The sequence below is a fragment of the Diprion similis genome, chromosome 14 (genome assembly GCF_021155765.1).
Source record: "Diprion similis isolate iyDipSimi1 chromosome 14, iyDipSimi1.1, whole genome shotgun sequence".
Taxonomy (NCBI): domain Eukaryota; kingdom Metazoa; phylum Arthropoda; class Insecta; order Hymenoptera; family Diprionidae; genus Diprion; species Diprion similis.
Window position 1 is genome coordinate 7,567,311 of NC_060118.1, and position 27,533 is coordinate 7,594,843.

At 37.7% G+C, this 27,533-nt stretch overlaps 3 protein-coding genes across 3 annotated transcripts; 1 reads left to right on the plus strand and 2 right to left on the minus strand.

Moving 5' to 3' along the window:
- Positions 1–556: 556 nt before the first annotated feature.
- On the plus strand, positions 557–16,872 carry LOC124414958 (glucose-6-phosphate 1-epimerase). Its single transcript, XM_046896152.1, has 6 exons — positions 557–709; positions 1,813–1,864; positions 14,941–14,999; positions 15,610–15,947; positions 16,044–16,352; positions 16,627–16,872. The coding sequence occupies exons 1-6, from the start codon at positions 640–642 to the stop codon at positions 16,633–16,635; spliced, it is 837 nt and encodes a 278-aa protein (XP_046752108.1). The 5' UTR covers positions 557–639; the 3' UTR covers positions 16,636–16,872.
- Positions 16,873–21,331: 4,459 nt separating this feature from the next.
- Positions 21,332–23,001, minus strand: LOC124414961 (putative SERF-like protein). Its single transcript, XM_046896156.1, has 3 exons — positions 22,814–23,001; positions 21,759–21,870; positions 21,332–21,546 (listed from the first exon to the last, which is right to left on the minus strand). The coding sequence occupies exons 1-3, from the start codon at positions 22,818–22,820 to the stop codon at positions 21,468–21,470; spliced, it is 198 nt and encodes a 65-aa protein (XP_046752112.1). The 5' UTR covers positions 22,821–23,001; the 3' UTR covers positions 21,332–21,467.
- An 851-nt stretch (positions 23,002–23,852) lies between these two features.
- LOC124414957 (protein disulfide-isomerase A3) lies at positions 23,853–26,814 on the minus strand. The gene is made up of 5 exons (XM_046896151.1): positions 26,563–26,814; positions 25,936–26,167; positions 25,622–25,830; positions 25,358–25,474; positions 23,853–25,253 (listed from the first exon to the last, which is right to left on the minus strand). Exons 1-5 carry the CDS (start codon positions 26,703–26,705, stop codon positions 24,479–24,481), a joined length of 1,476 nt encoding a protein of 491 aa, XP_046752107.1. The 5' UTR covers positions 26,706–26,814; the 3' UTR covers positions 23,853–24,478.
- Between the last annotated feature and the right edge of the window lie 719 nt (positions 26,815–27,533).

Genomic DNA, 27,533 nt, shown 5'->3' on the forward strand with positions numbered 1-27,533 from the left:
ACGTGGAACTGGAACTCGAACTCGAACTCATTGACCGCGAAAATTCAAACTGGGGTGGAGTTTATGATTGAAACAACAAACTTCGACAAAAGATAAACCACCCGTATCTATCCAAGCTAAAATACTTGACATGAACGGAAGAATTTATCTTCAGTCAACGTACTTGATGAGTAAAACGTAGATTCGACATTGCCGACTGCGAACCGTCCCCTCCCCCCCCCCCCCCCCCCCCGCCCTTCCGGTTCCAAAAGAGAAAAGATAACGTGTCAAAAAATTTCTAAAATAAAATAACGTAAAAACCTGTAGATATCGCCTACTTAAAATTAAATCGTAATGAAGAATCAAAATCCACGTCCAATAAACAAAACCTGCCATACCGACTGAGCAGGCTAACTCGCAAGGTAAGTATGCAGGAACTTCTCTTATCGGTCGAACACTCTCAAGATGGCGCTAGCGTTGAAAAATGCAAAGGTCGCGGATGCACTCATGGCATTGCGGTGGCGGCACGGCGAAACGGTGACTCATGACGTACGACGCGTGGTAAAAGGGCGGGGGGGGGGGGGGGGGGGATTGCCTTGGGTGCGTTTACGTAGCCGTTAGGTCGTCGAGCGGTCGACAGCTCGCATTCACGACTCAAACATGGCAGCGGCTACAAGCGTTGTGGTACTCGACCGAGGGAACAATACCACCTGCACGATTAATCTCCATGGTGTGTGTTTATTCTATTGTTATAGATATACGTAGAGTTTGTTATTTTTCGGTTTACCTTTTACCCGCGTTTAATTTCTCGTCACCATCTTATCGTCGGTCGGTTGATAATTTTCACTGATAATTTTTTATCTATCAAATCCGCCGTAGCTCTCTTAATTTTTCTAATATACGCGATAATTTTTTTTCGTTCTCCAAGTGATTGAAGTGTTCCTTGCGTTTGTGTTGTTATTTCGTTTTTCTTTTTTTTTTTTTTTTTCTAGGTTAGGTTTTTCAGAATCGCACCGAACGGCGATCCGTTGGCTAACGAATTCGACGAATCGTGTATCTAGTTACGCATGTAAATTTTATCAATAAAAAAAAAACAGAAAAAAAAACAAAAAAAAAAAAAAACAAGAGAAACGGATATTGAGCAGCGACAGAATTACGGAAGAGAAATAAATATCGCAAAGGGAATGGACAGTGACGGTTTCTTATGCGGCTAACCTCTGTACATGCATAATACATACACAACAGTTCAAGTGTCCTTACGCATTTTCTATTATGTAATAATTGTGTGAAATTTACATTTCCTTTTTTACTCGTTTGTCGATCAAAAAAAAAAGAAATCAATTATCTTCAATATCCGCCACACGAGAAGTTTACTTATTCTGTGCTATGTGTAGTGCGTTTGTGTTCCAACACCGTGTTCTTTTGTTTTTTTCCAATCAAGGAAAAATGGAAAAATTATAGATGAGAAACTCGATTAACGCAGAGTAAAACTCGATCTAGATAGACGCGGCAGATTTGAATCAATTGTAAATAGTTGACAAAAAAAATTATACAGGGATAGGCTATCAAATTTTCATATGCAGTATAAAATAGGGATTCTTCAGTGTATTCGGTGCGAAATAAAAATCCAGAATATCCTGCACACTTCTTCCTACATTCTGAACACACGCTATGCGTGTTAATTACTGACAAGGTTAATTGCTAACCACTCCGTGAGCCTTTCAATGATAAATTAATAATAAGATAGTCCAGGAACGGGTTGAAGTGAACGAAAAGAAAAAAAAAAAAAAAAATGGATACGAACGATTGTATAACCTTTATTTATAATTTCAGGAGCTACTGTGGTTTCCTGGCGAGTCAACAATCAGGAACAGCTATTCGTTAGGTGAGTTAATCATTATTATTCATTATCCTCGGGATGGTAATAATCCCTGAAAAATTTTGCGTAAATAAGAAATTTCATCCACAGAATCCTGAGAAAATCGAGATTCTTAAATCGTTTTACATTACGCATCGCGATAGGCGTTTTAATTTCTGTATTTTGGCGCCGTTTTGTATGAACGCGGTCAAGATTCCGAAGAAGAATTCGACAGAAAAACGCGTGATCAGATGACAAAATACAAACTCGAGATGAGTTTCATGTCGTCCAACAGTTTTTTCTTGAGTTCCTCTCGTGATCATCGATGCATGTAAAAGGCTGTTCAGGTTGCGTTCTTTTCCTATTTTCATCGTTACGCCGCCGTCGTGTATTTTTGCTCCCTACCATCTTTTTTAATTCTATCGTCGTTTGCCATTTGTATTTTTCATCTTATCACAAGGGAAAAAAAAAGTCTGCTGTGACACGATCTTGATTTTTTTTTTTTTTTTTTCTTTCTGGCTGCTTCTTGTATTTTTCTCTCACGTAATCTGACCTGGTAGAAAACTATGCAGATTTATGTGGAAAATAAAAAAAGATCCGCCTTCTACCCAAGTAACCATTAATTGTGGAAAATTGGATTAACACGTTTTGCGATAAATTATATTTAAATAAAGCCATCTCACAGGGTTTTAGCCACCTTTTCAGCAGTACGTTAACACACGTGTGTATTCGAATATTTAAACAGATGCGGCCATTTTATTATGTGTATACTAGTTTCAAATAATTACGTCACGATGCTCGAATTTAAATCCAAAACGCTTCTTACTTTCATATTTAATTACATAACGGTATATTTACTATATAAAATAAGAGATATGATAAATAGAACAAAAATTAGAAAAGAAAAAAAAAAAATTAACCACGTAACAACGAAATTGAATTATAATTGAAAATTATACGAGTATGAATAATTTTTCTCAGATGTAGGTACATAAAATCAACTGTGTCAATACGTATAAAGTGCTAAAGGTGTATATGAAAGATCCATAAAAGATAGATAAGATAAAAAGAATAAAGAAAAAAAAAAAAAGAAAAGAAAAAAAAACAATACGTATAAAATTTTCCGCGCATGCGATGATGTAAAATCACGCGTATCTCGCGTACATACATATACGTAAGAATCAAAGGAACGTTCAAACGCGGCTTGATACCGTCGTAACATATCATGAAAGTAATTGAAAAGACGCACAGAGACGAAACGAAACGTGGCGGTGGCGGTGGCGGCAAAGAGCCGAAGGAAGAACCGCCGAAGAAGTCCCGCTGCATCGCATCTCTGTGTGTGAAGCACATAACCATCCAACCGCATGAGTAACGCGGTGCGTTGATTCCTCGAGTAGCAGCGAGACGACGACGACGACGACGACAGAATACGAGGACGAAGAGGACGAGATGATGGCGAAGGCGGAGGCGAAGGCGGCGGGGGGGGGGGGGGGGGGGGGGAGATTTTTAAAGAGAGCGTCGGTCCGCCGTCCGTTCCTTTTTTCCTATACGTACGTACCTATACCTATATATATATGTATACCCTGGTATACTTATGGACGGTGGAAAAAGGAACGATAAACAAAAAGTCGAGCGAAAAAAGGAGGGAAGAAATGGGGGGAAAAACGACGCAGGATGAGGGGGGGGAGGGGGGAGGGAGGGGAGGGCAGCGGTTAACGCCGCGTTACGTATGTACGTAGGTATACCTTACGTACTCGGCGTCTACGTCTCGACATTGGGAAGCGGCGGTCGGGGCCCCTGGGCCCCTTTCCCCCTCCCTTCGGTCCCTGCGAGGGACCTTAAGGCCGCAGCATTCGCCTCCGAGACCAATCATCTCGGAGGTATCACGCTAGTGTGTGTATATATATGTTGTATATATATATATATCTATATAGGTGTGATTGAAGTCGCTGTTAGGACCCTTTCGCCGGATGATGAAAATTCAGGCATGAATATATATAGATAGATAGATAGATAGATAGATAGATAGATGGATAGATAAAGTTTATTCGTATAAATCATGTTTTATGTACATACAATAATTCACAGGTTTAAATGGTAGTGGCAAAAAAAAAGTGATAGTAAAAGAAAATATAACAGAAAGGAAGAAGAATGAAAAAAATAAAATAATAATAATAATAATAATAATAAATAAAAGTAGAAAACAAAGAGGAAGCTGCAAAAGAGAATTAAAGGGCAAGAAGAATATAAAGTAGCATAAAAGAAAAAGGAAGATTAAGAATATGAATAAGAAAAGATCTGTAGGACAGGTTTGAAAAGTTTGTCAAAACGAATTGACAACAGATCTAATGGGTGAGGGTGAAAATGTAGAAAGATCAAAAAACATGAAGAGCATAATGCGGAATTGAAAAAAAAAAAAAAAAAATGAAAATTTATTTCAATTTATGGAATTTAAAGATTTAGAATGTCAAAGCATGGAGAAGCTAGAAAATAGAAAGATCAGAATATAAAATGCTGAAATATAGAATCGTGTACAGATTCTAGATTGAACTGTTCTATATTTTGACATTTCTGGGTTTCGACTTTCTATATCTTAAATTTTCCGTACTTGGAATTTCTACATTTCGATCATTCTATGGATAAGATTTTTGCGTTCGTGAAAATTCGAGTATGTTTCTTCTATCACTCGGCCATTCTAGTTTTTCTTTTTTTTTTTTATCTGCAACCAACTACACGCGATAGGAATGAGACAACATGAAGTTTTCAGTCACGCGAGAATCTATTTTCCATAGAATTTCAAAATGATGTAGAAAGTTTTAAAAGTTGAGAAAATTCGAACATACCTAACAGAAAGCCTTTTGAAAATATTGAATCTTCCGTATTCCGGACTCTTTTATTGAAAATTCATAAAAAAAATCAGCTGAATAATACGATTTCCGCGTTACAAAAGGATAAAAACAAAAAAAAAAAAGTTTTTTTTTTTTTACAATTTCAAGTCTTTTTTTGATAATCATTTCTACCTCAAGATGATATATAATTGTTTGAATAGATGCCACGCCTAACTTTGAACTTTTGTTTCGTAATGTTATTGTTTCAACTTGTTTTTGTAGCTTCAACTCTCATTGTCTTATTTCTTGTGTCAAAGTTCAGCGAAAGATGGCTGCTGAATAATTTCCAACAGTTGAGAACGACCTACAGACCAAAAGAAGAAAAAACAAAAAAAATAAATGAAACCTCGGTTTTGGGTCACTTATTTCCAATAAATTAAACTATAGCAGTTATAATTCAACTGCACCAATTAATTGTACTTTTATCTGCAATTGGGGATTAGTAATTATATTGCAAAAAATATTTCTTCATATTCACAAAAAAACTAGATTCATTTACGGTTTTTCGTTCATCAATTGTCGTGTCCGAAAGTTTGACGTCCGGAGAAAACGAGGGTAAAAAATGAATAAAAAAAAAAAACGTCAACGAATCATTTTATTGCTTTCGCAATCGTTGAGAGAAGCAAGAAATTCGAAATTTATTTTTAAAAAAATAGAAGGACAAAGATGTCGAATTTGCAAATAGACGCGTAAATCTGTTTCATCGCAGAATTTGAAAATAAAAATAAAAATAAAAATAAAAAAAATAAAAAAAAACAAGCAGAAAGATCAAAATATATAAAAAGCAAGACGATATTCCAACGATTCGATTTTCTCGTTTATCTATCCTTCACTTTAATTCTACATTTTTTTTTCAACTTTATTACGCAGTTTTCGAAATAAGTCGACGAAAATTGCGAAATTTCTATTTTTTAATTCTTACATTTAAACCCCTTTTTTACATCTTTTTTCTCCCGTTCCTCGACTAGACGAGATTAGTTGTAACGAATTGGACGTGATGAAGAAAGACGCGCGAATAAATTTTCCCTCGGCAATAATTCAGCGCGTGACGTAAGGAAGCGACTTTTTGGAAACGAGCGAGAAACTCTCGGAGGGATTCTAAACACGCAAACTCCCCGGTTAGGGCCTCCGGGGTGCCTCTGAGGGGTCGCGCCTATTCCCATAGATCATCCTTCGGGGCGGAGTGAGTGTACCAGCCATGTGGCATCAACCGGCGTCGTTAACTGAAACTGGAATAACACCGCGAGGAGGTTCATGCATCCATCATACGAATTACAATACGTCTTATTCCTAATAAAGGGTTTCATCTCATCTTCGCGTCATCATCCGATTGTTCTCGGAATTGTAACAACAAAAAAAAAAAAAAAAATGAAATTTTTTCGTCCCCCCCTTTTTTTTGTTTTTATTTATTTATTTTTTTTCTCGTCTTTGCTTTTACCGGGTGATTATCGTAATTTTTTTTTTTTTTTTTTTTTTTTTTTTTTTTTTTTTTTCTACAAAATCAGAAAATCTTTTGTTCTTCCTGTGGAAATATATAGAAAACGTCGAATTTCGAGGATTTTTCTTTTTACCAATTGACTGGAAATTTATGGAATTATTGTAAATGTTTAAATTTTAACATTACATTTTTATATACTGGTTCAAAAATACTGTGCATTGGTGATTTGCAGTTTCGGATTAAAAAGTTTCGTGTAATTGAAGTACAAAGACTTTAATGTAAATAATAAAATATCGTGTTTAACCGATTGATTATGATTTTTTTGATCGTTATTTGTGACTAGCGTAAAAAGTATGTGTGAAAAAAATTGCAAACATCAGAGACGTTTTACAAGAGTTATACGATTCCAGATTTTTATCTGAAAGCCTGATGGATTTAGGAAAATTTCACAATCCAAAATTCCTGGCAACAATTAAAATACTTGGATTCCAATTTTTAACAGTATAGCAGTTTGACTTTGCTTCCAGTTGCCGTAATCTAGTCATAATTGATTCGATATTCTTGTATCGATTCGAATTGATTTTAAAAACTTCTTCACTTTTTGTTGATTACATGAAATACCGTTCAAAAGCCACGACGAAAATGAGAGGAAAAAGTTCAGCTTTTCCATTCGCATGACACGCGTAACCCGCAGTCCATATTTTACCATTTTTCTTCCGCATCTTATCAAAAATCACGATAATGATAAACGATAGAATTCCCGATACGTTGAAATCCAGAAAATTGAAACTCTGCAAATTTTACTACCTAGACAATGAAAATCCCAAATCAGGGCCGCACAAATTGTCTCAGAATATACCATGCGGTTGATGCACCCTTTGGGTAATTTTTGGGCGGGTCTTAAGACGACTATCGCGGGTTATAGAGGGTCGGTTAGCAGAGTGTATTCTGTGTCCCAGCAGGATCTCCGCTGTAAAACAGGGGAGGCAAACCACCACAGAACTCGTGTGTAAAATCCCGGGTCAACGAAGTGTTGCAGCAGTTAACGGATGGAAAGAGGAAAGATAAAGGGAAGAGGATGAAGGAGGAAGGAGGGGCTGTTGAAAGGAAGGGATGGTAGGGCGAGGACGAAGGGTTGGAGGGGGGACGGATGAAGAGAGACGAGCAATGCACCTAATGATGCACTGCAGCAGCCGTCGCTCGAATAGTTTTTGCCGGTGCCCCCCCCCCCCCCCCATTCTCTAGAGAGAAATGAGAGAGAGAGAGAGAGAGAGAGAGAGAGAGAAACTTTGAGATTCGGATTCTTCGCTGGATCACGTCCCGCAGTCTGCAGTTTTGAAGGATGAAATTAATCCCCGGTGGGGTTAAAAAACGCATAATTTTCAACCTGACAAGGAAATATGATAACACTTTTTTCTTCTCCTTTTTATTATTATGTATAATTATCATAGATTTGATACTCCTGAATCAAAATATAGTGAGAAAAAGTACGTACCATTTATACTTTTCATGTAGTGATTTTTTAAGGGCGGGGGCAGCTTGGACGGTCCCCCTCCAATGTTACCGTTTTTTTTTTTTCTGCTCGACTTCATCCGCAGTCAAACCTCTTGACAAAAAAAAAATGAAAAGCAAGTGAATCTTTTTGAACTTTATCGCAAGAACGCAACGCAAGTCGATGATAAACTTGGACGAAATAAGGATCGAGGGAATACCGATTTGACCGTGACAACCAGACGTGTATATAATCCACGAAGATGGCCATACGACGGCCAGAGATCGGTCTCCGTAGCCTCCGGCTTCTCGGGTACGAATCACGTTCGAACAAACTCTCTCGGTAGCATCAGCAACAGCAACAGCACAAGCTTAACCAGCGGCGGTATCCAGCTGAATGGGAATGCTGTAGAATGTCGGCAAAAACGTCCGCAGCCACTGAAATCATTAGTCGATTGTGTGCAGGACCCGGCGAGAGAGCCGCGTGTATAACTATACACACAAACACGTAGAAAAGGGTATATATATAACGTGATGTAACGGGTGATACGCGATTTTCGAACCTCGCTTACTGCAGATCGCAAGCCAGTGTCGCCAACGTTTGAATCTCTTTACACCAGAAGAACGGTTTCAAAAATCCCTAGAATTAAACTGAAACCCCCTAAATTGGACACATAGAAAAATATATGCGGTTCACCACCAGATATCATAACTGTGATAAGATATTCAAAAAATATTTACAATAGCAAATCTAATATTCATATTCATGGGACAAAATTTTGTGAAAGTAAATAATGAATTTTATTTTCAGCCTATAAGCAAAATTTTTTGATCCCCTAATAAAACCTCTGAACATTTTTCCCCCCCGAAAAAAATCACAGCGCAATTATTTTCTCCCCAAATTTAGGGGTAAAAGTTATAAGTTGGCGACACTGATTGCAACGCTTCACGAAAATTATGTTAGAGTACGCGATGCGAAACGTGGAATTAATGGAAGGACGCGAAAGGTTGCAGAAGTCAGAAGTTTGAGGTTATAAAGTTCGTAACGCTGACGGAACGATGCAATATTTTCAAGAAGTATCGATATTTTGCAACTTTCGAATAGCATGAAATTAGGTGAATCGTAATAAAGTAAAATATGTACTCATATTTCGAAAATTCAATCCCTACAGTCGTTCGAAAATGGCAAAACAGTTGTTTTTGTTCGTGTAACGTTTTGTTTCGTTCAGGCTCGTTTAGAATTTTGGGCTTTGGCTTGGAAATTTTTTATGAATATTTTTTATGAGAACGTAAAAATTTCCAAAAACAATGAATTATTTCAAAAAAGAGAGGAGAACGAAAAAAAATACGAACAAATAAGACATGGTTCCACTTTTAATAGCTGTCAAAAATTATTGACAAATTATCCAACACAGTCCATTCCAAGAAAATCAAAAGATAAATCAAATCCTCGAACGCTTTGAAATTCACAATGAATTCACAAACATTTGCAAAATTTTCGAAAAATTTAGTAAAACCTTGATAGTTGTTAGTTTCGCTCTGATAAATTGAAGAAGAAAAAAAGAACAAGGTTCGGGGATTTAAAAAATTTGACTTTTTTTTATAAAATTGGATTGCACGTAACTCAAGTTTACCTGGAAACAGTGAAAAATCGGTTGGATGATCGATTCTTAATCGACCCCAGCAAGAAGTGATCTGAAGGAAAAAAATCTGGATCGATGGATCGAGCGAAGAAAACTGAAGAAGAAGAAGAAGATGAAGAAGAAAAAGGGGGAGAAGAAGAGACGATATCGAACCTCTCTACGTGTCTTCTGTGTGTGTATTTGTGTATAGATACACCGAAGATTCCTTTCCTATTTTTTATCCGATCGTACATACCTTTCTGCTGCAAAGTATAAAAGATGCGAGGATAAAAAAATAAAATAAAACAACGACGTCGAGTTTTACGAGCGTGACTAATTATTATATGCTCGCGCCGGTTGTTAAGCTCTGACTAAAGTCGATCTGAATTTGTTATACATAGATATGCAGGCATCGCATCGATCGATTCGCTCTAGGAATCGATTCTCACTATTGTTAAACGGCAAAAAGGGGGGATTTGAAATCCGAAGAAACGGCACCGAAAGATTAAAGAAAAAATTCAACAAAACAACGATAATGGAACAGAGAAATGCTCAGAAATAGGTTCAGTTTTTCTTTTCCTGGAGATTTACGATCCTCGTTGGTTTCTTATATTTCTATATTTTACTTTTTCATCTATTATCTTGTGTTCTGTCACGACTAACTTTTGGTCTCCGAATACTCACATGTATTGCGAAAATTTATAATTTATTTCTACAGTTTTATTCATTTTTCCTCCGTTCAATTTTTATGAATCTTTCGATTCACGAATCGTCGAATTTTCTTTTTACGACATAGGCATTGAAAAGTCCACTTTTTGTGGCAGTTTTCGTTCCGTAAAGTGACACTTTATACGGCAGTGAACAAAGTTGCGGAATAAAGTCTTTATACCGCAGTTTTGATGCGCAGTTCGAAGTGCGCATGCCAAACTGCCGAATAAAGTAGCTTCGTCGAAGAGATCGCGACATAACCTCACTCTTCGTTTTGCTTTTCAATACCCATACCGTAAAAAATATTGTATGTGGCATGCCCGTAAACCGTTTTTTGGCTCGGATAATTTCAATACTCGCTTCCGGCTCGCCTTCAGCTCGTCCTGAAATCTTTATCCTTGCCAAAAAAAACAGGCAGTTTACGGGCATGCCACATAAATAGCTATTTTTCTTCACACTTATCAATTTTATAATTTTCTGCATCAAAGAATTTCGACAGATGTTCAACATTGGCGCAGAAATCGCGACCTGCGATTATCATTCAATTCGCAGACAAATACAAAGCACACGTTTGTACGCTTTATCGTTGCAGAAACAACGAGTCAGTCGCGAGCAGCGATATAATTTCCGTACATAATAATATCCAACGAAAGCTATGATACGAGTTAAGGCGGTGATATGAGCTGATTTAGCGGCCCTTTGTCAGTTTACAACGTTATATCGTATAATGTAAGTTGATAAGTGGTCGCGTGGGATGCATATACTGCAGCAGGAATTCTTGAGGAATTATTATATCCTCAAGCGCGGCTCGGTTGAGTCTCTGACAACGATTACGATATTGCAGCAGGTGATTAGCCGCATTGCATGCAGGAAGGTAGAAGATAGGAGACAGACATTGTGACACGCGTCTGTTTTTATTATTATTAGTGTTTTTTTTTTTCTCACATCACGTGTCTGCTTTTAGCAGGATTAATTGTATTCAAACCCTTCAGGGAATTTAATGACAGTCTAAGAAACATCAGTTCCTTTCCATTAGTACCTCATACGAAACAATGAAACATCTATTGGAAGACAGGATCAGAATAGGTACTTTAATAGATGAGACAACAATTATTGAGACTTTCTTTTACTCATTGTTTGAAATTTCGGAACCCCTTTCGAATTTAATGTCCAACAGATTTCAGAAGACAGTTGGTATGGCGTACCAGTTGTAAAAACGATTTCAAAAAGTTCGGATCGATAAAACTGTGAAACCATTTTTGACTTTTGGAGGTAATTCAGGAACACCCCAAGGATCGTGTATAATCGGCGTCAGGGAGGTGTGGGTACAACTTACACACCTATGGGCAGAACCCTGCTAAGGGAGCGGGGCGTATAAACAATACATGTATGCATAAGGTCTTGAGAGCCGGTGCAAGCATCCTGGAGCAGCTCGGCGACCGCAGAGGAGTTTTTGCGTTATCCCCAGGCTTGAAACGCCGGCTACTGCGTCAGGTTAGGTTCGTCGAAACCTGCAGCACACCCTCGTATCCGTCCCGTTCCGACCACCGAGGTCCGGACCACCGGCTCCAACGACGTTATAGCACAGAACTTTGTTTAACTAAGCAGAACAAGAACCAGACCTATTTATACCGAGAGGAGAGGAGAGGAGAGCAAACCGTCGTCCATTCCTCTTCTTCGCTAAAGTTTGGAAATCGGATTTCCAACCTCCGGTTTAATCTGATATTTCTCTTCGTGCAGGAATTAGGTACTGATTCTGCAGATTTGATATTACTGCACTTTCGAAATCACGGATTACGTACAGTGTCCATTGGAATTCAGGATGCTGAATCCTTCGGATTAATTGGTGGACACATTCGGTAATATATAGGTATGTCAAAAAGTATGTGAAGCTATTTTCATTCGAACTCTGACTTATCGTCATACACGTTCGATATCGGAATCATACTGTAATCTAATTCTCAACTGCTCAGGTACTCGATGAGTTATCTTCGATATCCGGACCAGATAATATGCTGGATGCCTGTAATCTAACAGCGTTTTGGCGTTTGTAATGCAATACCGTAATGGATGGTGGACTAGGATTACTTGACGTGCTGACGATGACGTTTGTGACGTTGCTGTGACAGTTTTCTTTTCTTTCTTTCTTTTTTTTTACAGAACGTGGTTTGCGATTGTCTCAAAGTCGGTAAACTGTAGTACAATGCAACACTATACAAAGTAGTGGTTTTCCTTTCATCGTTTTGTTATGTTGACGTTACTAACCTCAACGTCCTTTCAACATGAATCTTCCTATTCATGTACAGTTGTGTTTGAAAATTCCGAATTAATCATGGAATCATCACTGTTTTGCCAAATTTAGAGTCTATAGTTGAAACATGAAAAAAGTTGAGAAAGTCTCGAAACAAGGTGTCGCAGTTGTTGCAAATCGAAAAAATTTTTGCTGAGTAAACGCCCGTGATACATAGAGAGAAAATTTGAATTTGAACCATGAAACGTCGTAGAATTTCGAACAAGTTTTCCAACTAAAATAATCGGAAATTATGGTATAGGGCTGCGGCTAACCCGCGTGTGATCTGCGGGCCACGACTATGGTGGCATGGCGATGTATGTCCCCAAATATCGATTTCGCATTAGCGAACTCCATCAAAATAGTACCTTTCCTTTCATAGATATATATAAGTGTGGTGTACATCTGTGATGTATACATTTACAGGCCGGAGTTTACTGCGAACACTTGAAAGACATGCATGTCCATCATTCACACCGTCATCGAACCGCGATATTCCCAACTTCCAGAGAATCCAAACAGGTGATTATCCGGGTGTGCATGCTCATCGTTAGTTAGTTTTCCACCCGAAAATAAGCTCGAAAAAGGTTTAAGCAAGATTACAGTAACAAAATGGCAGCTTTTTATAATCGGGCTCAGAAATCTGAGAAACCGAAAACCTCTGCTGATATAGCAGAATTTTTTTGGTGCTGTTTGTATACTGTTCCAAGTCTCATTTTGAAGGTATCAACGAATGACGAAACGTTTATTATTTCACCTCACTTCGTGCTCCGACTAATACAAAATCTTCATCGATACAGTATTCAACCGAACGGTTCCGAGTCCGAAGACGACCTCAACTTCAACGAATCTTTTCCATCCTGAAGAGAATCATCGAGAATAATGTCTAACGACATTCAGAATTATTGTTACTACAACATGGCGACTTGTAATTCCGATTTTTAAACTCCAAGAGGGTAAAAAATTTTTGGCCTCAAATAAAATTGGAGCGATTCTGGGTAAGTTCTAGAAATTGGCCAAACATATTCGTACACCTTGCAGCCATGACGAAACTCCCGCCTGACGAATTGGCCTTCTTTTAAACTGGACAGATTTCGTTTCTTCACTCTGCACTCCGAAGAAATATTCTCCGGCTAACGCTGCTGGTGCTACAGACTCTGGCTCCAGCTCCGGCTTCAGCTCCGGCTTGGTCGATGGTGGTTGGAAACTGCGGCGCCCACAAAAAGCTCGGCAGACAGCGGAGACGGTTTTTGCTGGGCATCAGCATCAGCATCAGCCACTGGCACTGCCTCCCTTTCCCTGCCCCTTCGTTCCCCTCGTTGCCTCTCCTCTCCTCTCCTCTCCTCTTCTCTTCTCTTCTCTTTTCTTGCCTCCTTTCCTCCCCGCAGCTTCCTGCGTGTGGCACAAAGGTGTGTGTGTGTGTGGACATGCACACCATCCACTCTTCCACTCTGTATAACTACTCTACGCTCCCTCTTACACTTTGCACAGGCTTGAACAGGCTATAACCATCATTTGCGATCGGGATACCAACTCCAAACCCCGACGTGAGTTCCTCAGGTTCGCAGTCTACCGACGAAATTCGTGAATAATTTATACCATCGGCAATGCAACCCTAACCTCTCTATAAATCGACTTCTTTACACCGTTTCTCTGCACGTGTATGTAATACGAACTAAACCAGGATTGGTTTCAATCTCAAGTCATTTCAAAAACCTGACCGTATGACAAGAGGCTTGAAATACTTCTCTTCTCATTCTAGATCTTTCGATATTATTTCACTTATCCAATACTCAGATTTCTGCCCCAAGAGGCACCAGAACGCCGATCCTTGGGCTGATGATAACGTCTGAAAGTTGATGCATGGCACATTGGGCAGCGCGAATGGACGTTGGAACTATCATTATTCAAACCTGTCGCATGGGGTCCTTAGAGTGGTGAGAGTGGAAAGTTGAGTCAACTTGCCCTTGCGAACACTTTGGAGGCCATTTCCTGATGTTCAAAGCAAATCCAAACCGCAATTGAAGCGTAAGGATGCGTCTTCGTGGACTATAATGGATCTTTAGGATCTGTAGATTTGGAACGGAGACGAAATTGCTTGTGCAAACTTTGACGATATTCCCTCTTCATCGATTAGTCCTTCGTTTCTTTGAGGTCGAGTTATTTGCTGGAGATGCAACATTGTTTTCGGTATATTCACACTTTGCTGGCACGTGCAGCGGATGCGATGACAATGAAGGAATTTGCGCAATGGGGGAGTAATGCGAAGGCGATCGTTGAGGCGTGAAGAAGAGTCTGCAGTACAAGAGACCACAAAACCCATAAGATCGAGAAAATCCATTAAGTTTTCATCGAGCACCACCTGTTCCGCCTCACGATCAGCGGTATTAAAGCGCGTCAGGATCGGAGAACTTGATCTTCTTCAATGCTCGCGCTCTATGGAAAGAGATTTCGATCAGAATCCGAGATCCGAATCTCTTTCGAAAACAAATTTCTTTAAGTTTTCTCTCAGCCTTCGAAGGGGCGATTTACCCTCCGACGAAAAGCTGAAACATCTCTCTCATCTGTTATAGTGATTAATTGCAATCCAACAGCTAGCAATTAGGTAATCACAATTAAGGCTCGAACGACTAAAACGGAGAAAACTTTCGTTATTTTTGTTTCAGTAAGCAAGCGGTTTTCGATGGCAAGAAGGCGATCAGAGGCGGGATTCCATTCGTATTTCGTAAGCATAAATTTATCATCTTTTTCAGATTTATAATCACGTTTCCAGCAAGCTTGATGTATCCAACATTTTTAGAAATTTAATTACTCAACTTTGGCATCGCAATAATATTACCAAAATTATGTTACAATTATTATTTTCAATAATGGGTGGATTGATTGATGGATGGATGGATGGATGAATAAGTCGTGCTGTTAACAGTTATACTTTTATACATCCTTTGAAATGGTTTTTGTCAAGGATTAATCATCTCATGACGTTGAAGAACGAAATTACGAAGTTAATTATGAGTTTCATTTGCACAGTGAAACATGAATACGTTTTACAGTAGCTTCAATCTGCCTCACATAAAACTTTTTTCACAATCCAGGTCTCTGCTGTGAACGTTTAATGTAAACATTTCAGTGTTCAGTACACTCAGATTCAAATTACATGACCATTTATTTTCTGATAATCCTGTTTTCTCATTATTTGGAAAACAAATATCCAATTAGATGAACTTGTCTGTCATTTTTCCTTTTATTGTCCTTGCAACATCAAACGACAAGTAGTTTCTAGCATTGCGCCTTCCAATCTCAGTGTATAATCATCAATCTTATATGAATCGCAGCCCAATTTGGAGCGTGGACATTCGGTCCAGGTCATGGATTCGCAAGGATCGTTCGTTGGAATCTAGAAAAGTCACCGGAGCGTCTGCCAAGCGGTGATGTGGAAGCGATATTTTCAGTAATGGATAGTGAGTTCACACGCTCAATGTGGAACTACCCGTTCAGGCTTACGTACAGGCTGATACTGCGGGAAAAGGAGCTCCACTTCAACATCGGGGTCTACAATCCCAGCAAGGAGCACACCTTCAGCTTCAATTTACTTCTCCACACGTACTTCAAGGTCCCAGATGTAAGGCGGTGTCAAGTGACTGGCCTGCACGGATGCACCTTCATCGACAAGGTTTGACGAATAAACCGACGTCCATGACTATAATAGCTTGAGATGAGAAAGCCCTGAAATTTTCATTCACATTCAAATTACATGTGTAATTTTCAGACAAGGGACAATCAAATATTCCAAGAAGGCAGGGACGTCGTTACCATATGCGAATGGACGGATAGAATCTACCAAAACACACAGCCGGAACATATAATCACCAACGTTGTCTCCGGTAGGAAAATGAGAGTCCAAAAATACAACTTCCCAGACACGGTGGTTTGGAATCCGTGGCAGGACAAGGCTCGAGACATTCCTGATTTCGGTGACGATGAATTTCCAAATATGATATGCGTCGAAAGCGGACATGTCAGCAGTCCCGTTATCCTGTTGCCAGGGACCGCCTTTGAGGCTAGCCAAATTCTCCAGGTAACTTGAATTCGTCTTCAACGACTCTCGACAATAGTCAAAAAAAAGTACGGTGTAATATCACAATTGGACAAACTGGAGCGGAGAGACCATGGATACAAATTCAGACTCAATATTCACTCCTAAAAACGTATTTTGGTACAAAATGTAGCATTCTATAAGCCAACGAATATCCTGCCATCTTCGAAAGTCGAGACTTGACAAAGAGGGCGACTCTTACAGTGAAGTTCTCTCGTTTCGCGTTGATAAAATCATCTATAATTTTTTTGTATAGGTAATGTGAGCGGAGAATGGACCGTCAAACGGGCCCAGCTCCTCGCTTCCGGTATCGTCGACTAGAGCCATTGCATCGCATGTTCGGCTCTCGGAAACGGAAAACAGCCTTTGGCCCTACCAAGCGGAGTTCGAAGCAGGACCATCGCCACCACAGCTATGTCGAGAGAGGCACTGCAACGCTCGATATTGCTCGATATGTACTCTAAACCTCTGAATACCTGACCATATAAACAACGATAAGCCAAGTGGGAAAGACTTCTTACTATAAAAAAGTTAGGATCATAATATCTAACTATTTTTCTTGCCAGCCGATTGATATGCAATAACAAACTTGAATGATGCGCCGTTCAAATAATCGCTTGCGATTAAATTATGCGAGTTCAAAGTTTTAACTCCGACTCAAAAGTTTACAAATTCTTTTTTCTCATCAACTTACCATAGTTATTTGGTATTTTTTTTTTTTTTTTTTTTTTTTTTTTTTTTTTTTTTTTTTTTCAACATTTAATTCACCAATGAAATTTGCGCATCATTTGTTAGGAACTAAACTGCGGCGCACAAACCACACTTACAAAAATGTAGTGGTAAGCAGGTATAGCAATGTATAAATAAGAGAAATGGAGAAAGAAGAAAGAAGGGAGCATGAAATAGCGTAGATAAATTATAAAATGGTTTAGCAGAGTACCGGTGACGTCGGTTAGTTGGGCATAGATTGAAAAAAGAAAAAAAAAAAGGAAAAGAAAAAAAAAAGCGTTTTTCGAAATATGTACGTTGGTCGACTCTAAAATTAATTCTAGTATAAATAACGAGTAATTAAATTAAAGTAATTCATACCCTATAATGTATTTTACACTTATTATACGCGTTCATAAGCAATTCCAGAGTTCCGATGAAAAAATAATAAGGAAAAATGTTCGCATACATGTTACATTTGCTTACACGTACTATTATTAATTACCTGTGTGCATTCCCGCTTGGTATAAATCTCGCTGGAAAAAGATGAAATTTCTATTTTATAAAAACTGCATTGCCGTCTATCTCAACGTACAAAATATCCCATTCCATTAGAAATTTATAGTAATACGTAGATCACGCAATATTATATCCATATAGAAGAAAAAAGGAGACGCAATACAAGATTGATTGTTATTATTATATTATCCTTTTTTTTATTGTTATTATAGAACACGTTTCCGAGTTCGTGAATGTTTATTCCGAATTCGAAAAGAAAAAAAAAAGGAAGACAACTTTAAATTCAATATATAGAGATGGTTTTTTTTTTAATTATTATTATTGTTTTTTTGTTGTTTTTTTTGGAAGATAAAAGAAAATAAGTGGCAATTTTCAATCTTTGGCCTTCTGTATAGCTACTACAATAATATGGATATTACAAAATTGTCGATTAGGCGGAAAAACTGGTCGATCATCTGCAAACAACACAATACGATACATTTATGGTGCTATAATAATATATATATAATACTATAGATAAATGGAAAGAACTCTTTTTTAAACTACGCAAACTTGTACGTATAGAGAATAATTTTTATAATAGGGGTTATAAACCGTCAGTTTGATGAAATAGATTAGCTAGCGACCGGTTTTCTTGTTCCCCCGAAGTTAAAATCCGAAACTCTTTTCTTCAAATCTCTATACCGGTAAAAAAATATATTACATACATACATACATACATAAAATAATCATTATCGAAATAATTATTCATACGTAACGTAACGTAACAATAACATTGTCCGTAAAATTATAACGACAAGTAGCACGATGAAGTTTGCTAATTTTTATTGGTGAAAATAATTAAGAATATGAGATAAAATATAGATAAATTAAAAGTGGGAAAAAGAAGAGAAAAAAAAACAAAAAAAAAAACGAATGCAGTAAAACTTGCAGCAAGTATACGATTAACAAGAATATCAACAACGATTTTATTCTTTTACCATAAAGGTTCGTTTGTCAAATTAGACAGATAGTAAAGAACGAACAAGAGATTTTTTCCACCTAAGCCATCCCGTTTTTAATAGAGTTTCTCTAATAATGCCGTGTCAATTGTAATGTATATTTCCTTACCAATAACTCTGAGGCTAATGGAAATTGAAATAGTTGGTGAAAAGCTTGTATACGTGAATCATACGTACCATGTTGAAAAATTCAATGATTATTTCTTTTTCTAATTTTAAAACGAATGTATTTTTTATTAAAAAGCAAAAAGATATATAGAATGTAAGTAATCCGCAGCAGTTGGTGATAGTGGCGTTGCTCAATTATTAGCGAAACGAAATACAGAGAAAACTCGTTCGAAGAGTGCCATTTTCCGTACTTTTAGATGTGTAATTACAAGAGTTCGGTCTGTCGTTTTCTCGTATCGTTGAAACAAAAGATTCGACAAAATTACACGTCTTTCAAAGAATATTACTCGCAAAATTATACTTACTGTGTTGAAAGCTGAGAAAAACGGTTCACCCAGTTATGAACTAAATTCCTTTTAATAAAATTGTTCAATTATTTTACACATGTGTCAAGGAAATCATTTTTATATTATTAGTAACACTAATATACGATCGTCCAGCTTCCGCGAAGCCACCGTCAATTAATACGCCATTAGTAGCTCGGATGCCTTAATTTTGTGTATGAAACAGGATACGTTAACGATAATAATGTATACGATGAGACGCACCCTGTTCCTTTTATAAATGTGAAAAATTATTCCTATAGAGCGTATGACGATTGTGTAAGAAGAATTTTTTTCATACACTTTTAGGCTTCCAATTTATTTTTCTTTCTTTCATTCCCTTTCTTTCGTTTTTTTTTTCTCCCTCTCTCTCTCTCTCTCTCTCTCTCTCCTTAATATATCGCCAAAGTTCCTCGGTTAGTTTGTATACTGACATAACAAGAAAAAAAAAAAAAAAAAAACAAAAACAAAGAAGTCAACGTTTGACCTACGAACGTGATAATTTCTTGCGTATGTTGATAATATTACATATTATAAGTGAAAGGTCTGGTGAAGTAGTGCGAAAGAGCGTAAAATAAAAGAGACAAACGAAAGAAAAATCGACGCGAAGGAAAGATATACCTGCGATTGGGTTCGTTTTGCATACGTGATTTCAAATGTTTGTGCAAAGTGATTAATTAAGCAATTCGAAAGAGTTATAGCAATAAATTTCATTACCGTTAGCTGCGTAGTATTTAGTAGAAAAAAAGTAACAAAAGATGATAAAAATAATGAAATATTTGATAAGGGTTTTTGGTCTTTAGAGGCTAGACAATATTTTAAACAATTTTAATACAAGAGAAATAATGTAATTCTTTTTTTCAACTGTTAATCTTAATTATGATTATTATTATTATTATCATTATCACGATTTCTTCCCCACGTCAGCGGATTATAATATATATATATATATATATATATATATATATATACACACATATTTACAACGAACTAGAACTCAAAGGTCTTCCACGAATGACGAAATGAAATCCCATCATATGCACGTAGTCAGTCGCGAATGTAACGTTCCTTTTGTTATTGAAATTTGCTAAGAATTGAAAGCTTATAAAATACGACGATCCTTTGTAATAAACAATGCATTTAGATATTACCGTACCGTAGCGTATTAGTATCGTATAATAATAAAACGTAAAAAGAAGAGAAAAAAAAAAAAACTTCCATCACGATATTGTAAACGATAAATAAATATGTTGATTAAATGTACTTTTGGGAAAGTGCAATAAAAAAAGAAAAGACAAGAAATGTGCGGGAAACTGTCTAGCAATTTTTAGTGTTTACTATATAACAGCGTGATCCTAAACCCACTCAATCGACACAATAATGACAAGAACGTATCGGTAATTCAGGAGTTCCATTTAGAATTTAGCAACTATGCGACTATTAATTTCATTTAAATTATTTATTCATGAATAAGGTTACTCATTGCTCGAAGTTATCGTATGAATACATTGAATGAGTTTATCAACAGCAAAACGTTGGAATCTCACTGTAGTAGAGTCGATTGAAAACAAAATTTTTTGAAATTCCTATCCTATCAAAAAACATTAAAGATTACCTTACCAACAACTCTGAGATTAATGGAAATTAAAGTAGATGGTGAAAAGTTTGTAATTATAAAACGAAGCTATTAATTCTCGAGTAGTAATCACTAATGAAGATAAAGGCTGACACGGAAGTTGATACTCAATATTTTGTATCATCACACAAAATAAATTGAATTTATTTGAAATGACTTTCGGAAAATTGATTTATGATCGCGATCAACTACAACAATATACACATTACATGCGATATAATATTGTACAATAATACATTTTGCAATTACTTAACTGTTCAAATGTAACTTAGTATCCTGCTGGATTAATATCATACAGAGCTAGAGCATGTGCATTGTGCATGTGCATGTAAATATATACATCACATAAGCGAGATTGTTATAAAAATTAAACCATAACTAACCGTGAAACAGTTTGAACGACTACGATATTGCGGTTTTATCACTGCGTGGCTTTTCCACCTGGGAAAGCAGCGCGCACGTGATTATATATAGTTAATGATAATAGTGATAATAGTAATAATAGTAATAATAATGTACTCAGGTAATGTAGTAGGCAAAGTGGTGTTTTTTATTATTAGGAGGCTATTTGTATTCTCAGTATTTCAAAAGATTTTTTTTTTTTACTTTTTGTGCTTTTCGTTTTTGTTTTTTTTTTTTTTTTTTTTTTTTGCTCTTTTACTTGTCGTTTTTATAATTTGAGATTGACTTACTTAAAACTCTGTTAATATTTGAATCTTGGTATTATCTATGACCCGGTTAATTAACTCGCCCCTTGTTGTTGCACCTTCCCTTCATCTTGCTGCTTTTTCGATTGTTTTTCTCTCATTCGATCGGCGTCACTGTAACAATACAATCAACAATTAGTCACTTGAATATGAAAAGAAGTATTTCTTTAAAAAAAAAGAATAATAAATCGAGTGGGACAACGGTGAAAAAATATTTCAAAACAATGCAGAACTGCAACAGTAACTGACTAATTCTGACTTCTGAAGTCTGAGAACTTTTTGTTTTGAAGCTGTTTTTAGAAGAATAATGAAAGAAAATTTTTTACCGTTGTTTACGTTGCTCGAGGGTCAGACCCTTGTTGCTCTCCTGTTCTGCAGCCGATTTCTTTGCAGCCTTTTTCTGGTTTTTGGCCCGAGCTAAGTCTCGCTGATTCCCACCTACGGGTCATTATTTTCAAAGCATAAGTACTTGGGTGGGTAGAAAAAATGCCACGGGCATTGGTGAAGACTGGTTACAATACGTAATTTACGGAGGGCCGATGTCCTCGAGCAAATTCCGTTGCTACCTTCAAGTCATTATTGGAAAACGAATTTTCGAAACAAAAGAAAACCGAACGATTGTCTTCTGTTTCACAATACGACATTAGCCTTCGGGCTTTTAACGGCCCGTTTCGCAAACGGTTTTTCCGATTACGCATAACTTTCTACAGCTTATGACGTGTACGTGAATTATCTGCCTTGACCATAATAAACCATACACGCTAAAGATGCAACAGAAAAGGACAACAGCGTGATAATGAAAAAGAAGAAAACAATCTCAAAAGCACATACAAGACACGATGTAACGTTCAGTTGTTTTACACGCGCACGGTTTATTTATTTATCTGACACGGTATTTCGCGTCCGTATGATATATGCGTGCACGAGAAGGAAGGTTGATAATTTTATTAGCGATGGTATAAAATTAGAATCGATAATAATTTAACATGTAGGTGTCAAGGGAAAAAAAAGAAATTTCAACGATACTGTGGAGCGTTAATTGATCTTGGTATGAAACATCGTCCAACTTCACGTCGTACACAGAAATGTCGAAAATAATGAACTGCGGAATATGAAATGTCGGTAAAACTGTCTGAGGCTTGAAAAAGGCTTTTTTAACGTATCCGCGTGTTAGTCTGTGGGAAATATCGTTATGAATGCTAGATTAAGTCGTTGACTACGTTCGACGCGACAAATTCGATCATGGATGACACATTCACTGTATATTGTATAAAATGAGGACAGTGATATGGCGATGTGACGAAAGGATGCGAACGGAATTGATACAGGTGAAAAAAAAACAAAAAAACAAAAGATGATGCGGGAAAAAACCACTACTTACGAGTCATTTTTCAGCCTTGATCTCCGACTAGCAAGTACTTCGAAATTTGACACGCAAATATCTGCGGCGTCTCGAGCAACGGGCACCTCTCTCTAACTCTCTGGCACGAAAATTTCTGAAGTGAACAGTGGCGGACCAAAAATAATCCGAGTTAAATGCCTTCTGCTGTTCACTGCTCCACCTGTAGTTCGAGTTCTGTTATCGTCACGATGGCGCTGCTGTCGACAAGCGGATAAATTTTCAACCAATCAACATTGTCGTAGGTATCAACTACCAACGCCCCTTAGCGTGGAGTTTTGTAACTAAATTTCAAACGTTTTCACGTGACTGACCCGTTCTTATCATCAGAGAGGATTAGGCTTATCATTACGAAAACAGTCGATAATACAGAGCTGATTTACAAAGCGGATTCTACCTGACGCCAAGAATTTGACTTTAATTTTCAATTAATTTTGAATATCATGGTAGCACGTACACAATTAGCATACGATAAACAATAAGGATAATAGGAAAACAACGAAAGAATATAAGAATGTTAAGTTCTAGTAATTAATGATTGCAGATCATACAGCAATCATTCGTAAATTTTATGTTCCATTACAGGATTACACTACAGGAACGAAATTAAAGGTTTCACTTTTCCTTATAAAAATTCTATTTATTCAATCAATCAATCTATAATAATAATAATAATATTATTATCATTATCTTAATCACACATAAAATAATTTTGTTTTTCCTATACGCAGGCATGTATTTTATTAATTGTGTGTGTGTATGTGTGACATGAAAATAAATTTTCGTTCCCGTAAAAAAGAAACCAAATTTAATAAAAAGAGAGAATCTAACTTGTAAGTAATTATTCCTATTCGTTACCACTGGACTCAGGTGAGCTCTGTGACGATGTTGGAATGATACAATATCTAGTTAAAAATTGATTTCTCTGTGAGAAGGAACGCGAATTATTAATTCTCCATCGACTTTCTTTGCCATTATATAAGTTTGTATAGAGATTGCTAGTTTCTTTTTTTTATTGTTATTATTAATCTTAATTTTCAAAGAAAAAGATGTAACCGCACATCTGGTATTCAAACGTATAGAAGTACAAAAAAATTACCAAAGCTTACACGGAAAAACGCGTGATTAATGATCACCAAACACATTCAAAACCAACTTTCTATGTGTCGATGTGTAAATGTTTGTTTGTTACAATCGTGGCATTGTTGTAAATGTTTACTGACCCTCTGCGATTTTTGATTTCCTGAGGTATCGTGCAAATGAAAAATTAAACATTTTCACGCTATCAGCAATATTTTCGCTATCCGCGCTCGCTTCGGTTTAGGTACGACGAATATGATACAACCCAATTTTTACAACGCAAGTTTGAGTCACGAGCTGATAAATGTCATTATGTACGTACGTACGTATGTATGTAAGTATGTATGTATGTATGTATGTATATACACAGATCTCGAAGTGGCCTATGTATACGATTATTTTTAACGTTTATATTTCAAAGGATGACATTTTATCGTTACCACTCTCCCAAAATAAGACTGCTGATAGAACACCCCCTTGTCATACTTTGCTAATTACGATTCATTCCCTCTAACTCGCACAGACTTAAGATACGCCTGGAACATCGTTTGTAGGGTGATACCGAACTTAAAGTTCGTCAGCCGGAGCCTTCTTGGCTTTTCCTTTGCGGTCGAATCCTTGAAGCTCGTTAGTCGCATGTTTAGCAATGTATTTAACGAAGTCGTCGAGATCCCTGCCACCCTCGTATTTGATAGGATCGTCTTTAGAGTTCTTGGGCGCCCAGAAGAGCGTTGGGAAACCTTTCACCTCGTATGGCGCTGGCACGTCGTTATTTGACGCATCGAATTTCACAATTTCCACATCCTCGTTGGCCAACTTGTCTCCCAATTCGTCGTAAATTGGAGCAAGTTTCTTGCAGTGGCCGCACCAGGGCGCGTAGAATTCAATCAGCGTATCCTTATCATTGTTGGTTACAATCTCGTCGAAGTTTTTGGCTACCGCAATCTTTACGTTTCCGCTATTGTCCTCGGGGACCGGCTCGGATTTTAGATAAGGCTCGAGAACTCCGCCTTCGAAGTCCTTCAAGAAAGCCTCAAAGTTTTCGACGGAGAATTCGTCAGTCATTACGAATTTCTGGTTCTTCGCATCGCGCGCCAATACGGTCGGCTTGTCACCTTTGGTGAAGGTGATTCCATGGTCGTTGAGCTCGTGCTGGAAATCGTCCTTCGATGAAATCGCGAAATTGAGACTTGGGAAGTCCTTTGCGACCTTCAGTATCCTGTTACGCCAGTAGTTCGTTCCCTTCACGTTCTTCACGTAGTCGACGTTGTAGTAAGCAACTACCAACGGGTTCTTGAAGTCTGGTGCATTGTCTCGTGTTCTTACGCCAACAATGCCGAAGCTGGAAAAACCGTTTCATGATAAGCTATCATCATTTAGAAACTTACAATTATCAATATTTAACAGTTTCTATGAAAACCATTGAAATCAGTCGACAACACTTACTAGTTCTTGGTGATAAAATCATGCACATCAGCGATTGAATCGCCACCTTCGAAGGTCACGCTGCTTGGCTCAAATTTGCTGTGCAAAATTTTTGGACGGTAGAGGACAATGTTATTTCTGAAAAATAGAATTGGCATACATAAGATTTCAACTAAAACAGCAACGTTCGTGATAATTGCCACATATATTACTGTATGAAAACTTTTGTTTGTTGTTAAACAAATTCATTTTGAGTCTCCTGAAAAATGATGCAGTTACACTTACTTGAATCCTTCCTTCTCAAGTAGCGCATTTGCACTTGTATGCGCGAACCTGACCTTCTCCCTCAGTTTCTTGGCAACGGTATGGAAGGCAGCCGACAAGGGTGAATCGTCCTTCTCAAAGTAACCGATTACTCCAATTTCGTCAGATTCCAAGAAGCCCTTCTGGCAGTCTTCGCCAGTCAATTCCTTGGACGCGGGTCCAACTTGAGCCTACAAAACAATACAAAAACTGTGTAAAAAGGTTTCTGACAATACCCAGGCAAAATTTTAGGAAACAAATAAATTTAACATTTCCATTATTTCATTTAGTCATACCTTCATGTGCTTTGCGATACCAGGTGCTTCTCGTGGGCCGTTGTAATCGCCGACCATTTCATTTTTCGAGAATATCTTAAGCGTCGGATATCCACTAACGGAGTATTTGTTACAGGTGGTCTTACCCGCCTCCGTACAGTCAACTTTGGCCAAAGTGATCGGTGGATCATTACCCTTGAGAAGTTCCGCCGCTTTGGCATATTCGGGCTTAAGACGTTTGCAATGTCCGCACCTGCATGAATTCGAGAAATATCAACCATAATATACATTAAAAATAGAATAAATCGAGATAAAAATTCGTTGCAAAGATGCTCAATATCAGGTATCAAAATTCTGCACACAAAGCAGCAAAGATTTCATGTGAGATAAGGTTACGTGATTCTATATGTGCGTCTGTATAAGAAGTTGCTATCAACGTTCTTAAGATTGGTGAATAATCACAATTATCAACGCATATGTCCCGCAAACAGCGGTGAGCCGGTCTGACGTTTAACGTCACGTTCGAGAGAAGATAAGCGGTATTTTAGACCGGGTTCCGGTGTTTCGGCATCTTATGAGGTTCAGGATTTTCGGAATACAAAGCCACGGGATAAAGCGTGAGGTAAATAAGAAGCTTCGATTGCTTACCAAGGCGCGTAGAACATGACGAGTGAATTCTCATGGCGTTCTAACTCGTGTGAGAAATCGTCGTCCGTCAATTCGAGGACATCCTCTTCGGCGGCGAAAGCGCCGAGAACCAGAGACACCAGGATTAAACTTCTGAACAGCATTTCGCGAGCTTTTATCAAACCCTCCGCTGATGAGAATTTTTCCTCTTAAAGTATAATGCTCAAGGATCGGAAGACTAACGACTGACTGACTGGAATGGAATCAACGACTGATGATAGAAGGGAGAGGACGACGTGGCTGCTCAGAGCGAGGTACAACCTAAGCGGTGTCGCGAGCTGATTGGACGATTTTGAAAACACGCCGCCGGATCGCCGACAATGGAAGCGCAGGAGGCTGGAGGAGCTCGCAGTTTAATTCCTTTTCTTTTTCCTGTTCATCGCTTCTCCCTCTCTTACTCGTACTTTTTCATCAGCAAATTAAGTTTAGTTATTTTCAGCGCTATCAGCATTATGAGTGGGATGCCGAAGCACTACATTCTGAAATAATAAATAAGATTTGAACAATTGTTCGTCAGCTGTTGTACGACACATCGAACCGAAATCTGTTCCGAGGATTCTTGTTTTTCTTGGATCTTTCATTGTTTAAGGTCATGTGTTATTCCTACTCTTACCGACTGAGAAAATTCACCCTCTTTCTTCCTCTATTAAATAAGAAAACTAACGGAACGGGTTCAAATTTCGACGTTCCATCGACCTTTTGTAGCAGAATTTAGGAAAGTTTATTTATTCAATTGTAGGAAGAAAATTGGTGAGTTTGCTCTGTCGGTAAGGGCAAGAGTAATAAATACCCTTATTACCTTTCAAAAAAATATCGGTTCACCGATAACACAAAAATACACGGGGACTCTAGTCAATCAGCTGCCAGCGATTCAGTTCAATGCTGTAAACAAGTCGAAAGGTTCTAATTTCAGTTTTCCAGTGAATCTGACC

Bases quoted from the DNA above. Each gene is read 5' to 3' on its own strand.
- LOC124414958 (XM_046896152.1), top strand. From the start codon at position 640: ATGGCAGCGGCTACAAGCGTTGTGGTACTCGACCGAGGGAACAATACC. The intron at 1,865-14,940 runs GTGAGTTAATCA...TTTTTGTTTCAG, and splicing joins CAGGAACAGCTATTCGTTAG to TAAGCAAGCGGTTTTCGATG. The intron at 15,000-15,609 runs GTAAGCATAAAT...TATGAATCGCAG, and splicing joins CGGGATTCCATTCGTATTTC to CCCAATTTGGAGCGTGGACA.
- LOC124414961 (XM_046896156.1), bottom strand. The intron at 21,547-21,758 runs GTAAAAAATTTT...GTATTGTTACAG, and splicing joins CTCGAGCAACGTAAACAACG to TGACGCCGATCGAATGAGAG.
- LOC124414957 (XM_046896151.1), bottom strand. From the start codon at position 26,705: ATGCTGTTCAGAAGTTTAATCCTGGTGTCTCTGGTTCTCGGCGCTTTC. The intron at 26,168-26,562 runs GTAAGCAATCGA...GAATTCATGCAG, and splicing joins GTCATGTTCTACGCGCCTTG to GTGCGGACATTGCAAACGTC. The intron at 25,475-25,621 runs GTAAGTGTAACT...TCTATTTTTCAG, and splicing joins CTTGAGAAGGAAGGATTCAA to AAATAACATTGTCCTCTACC.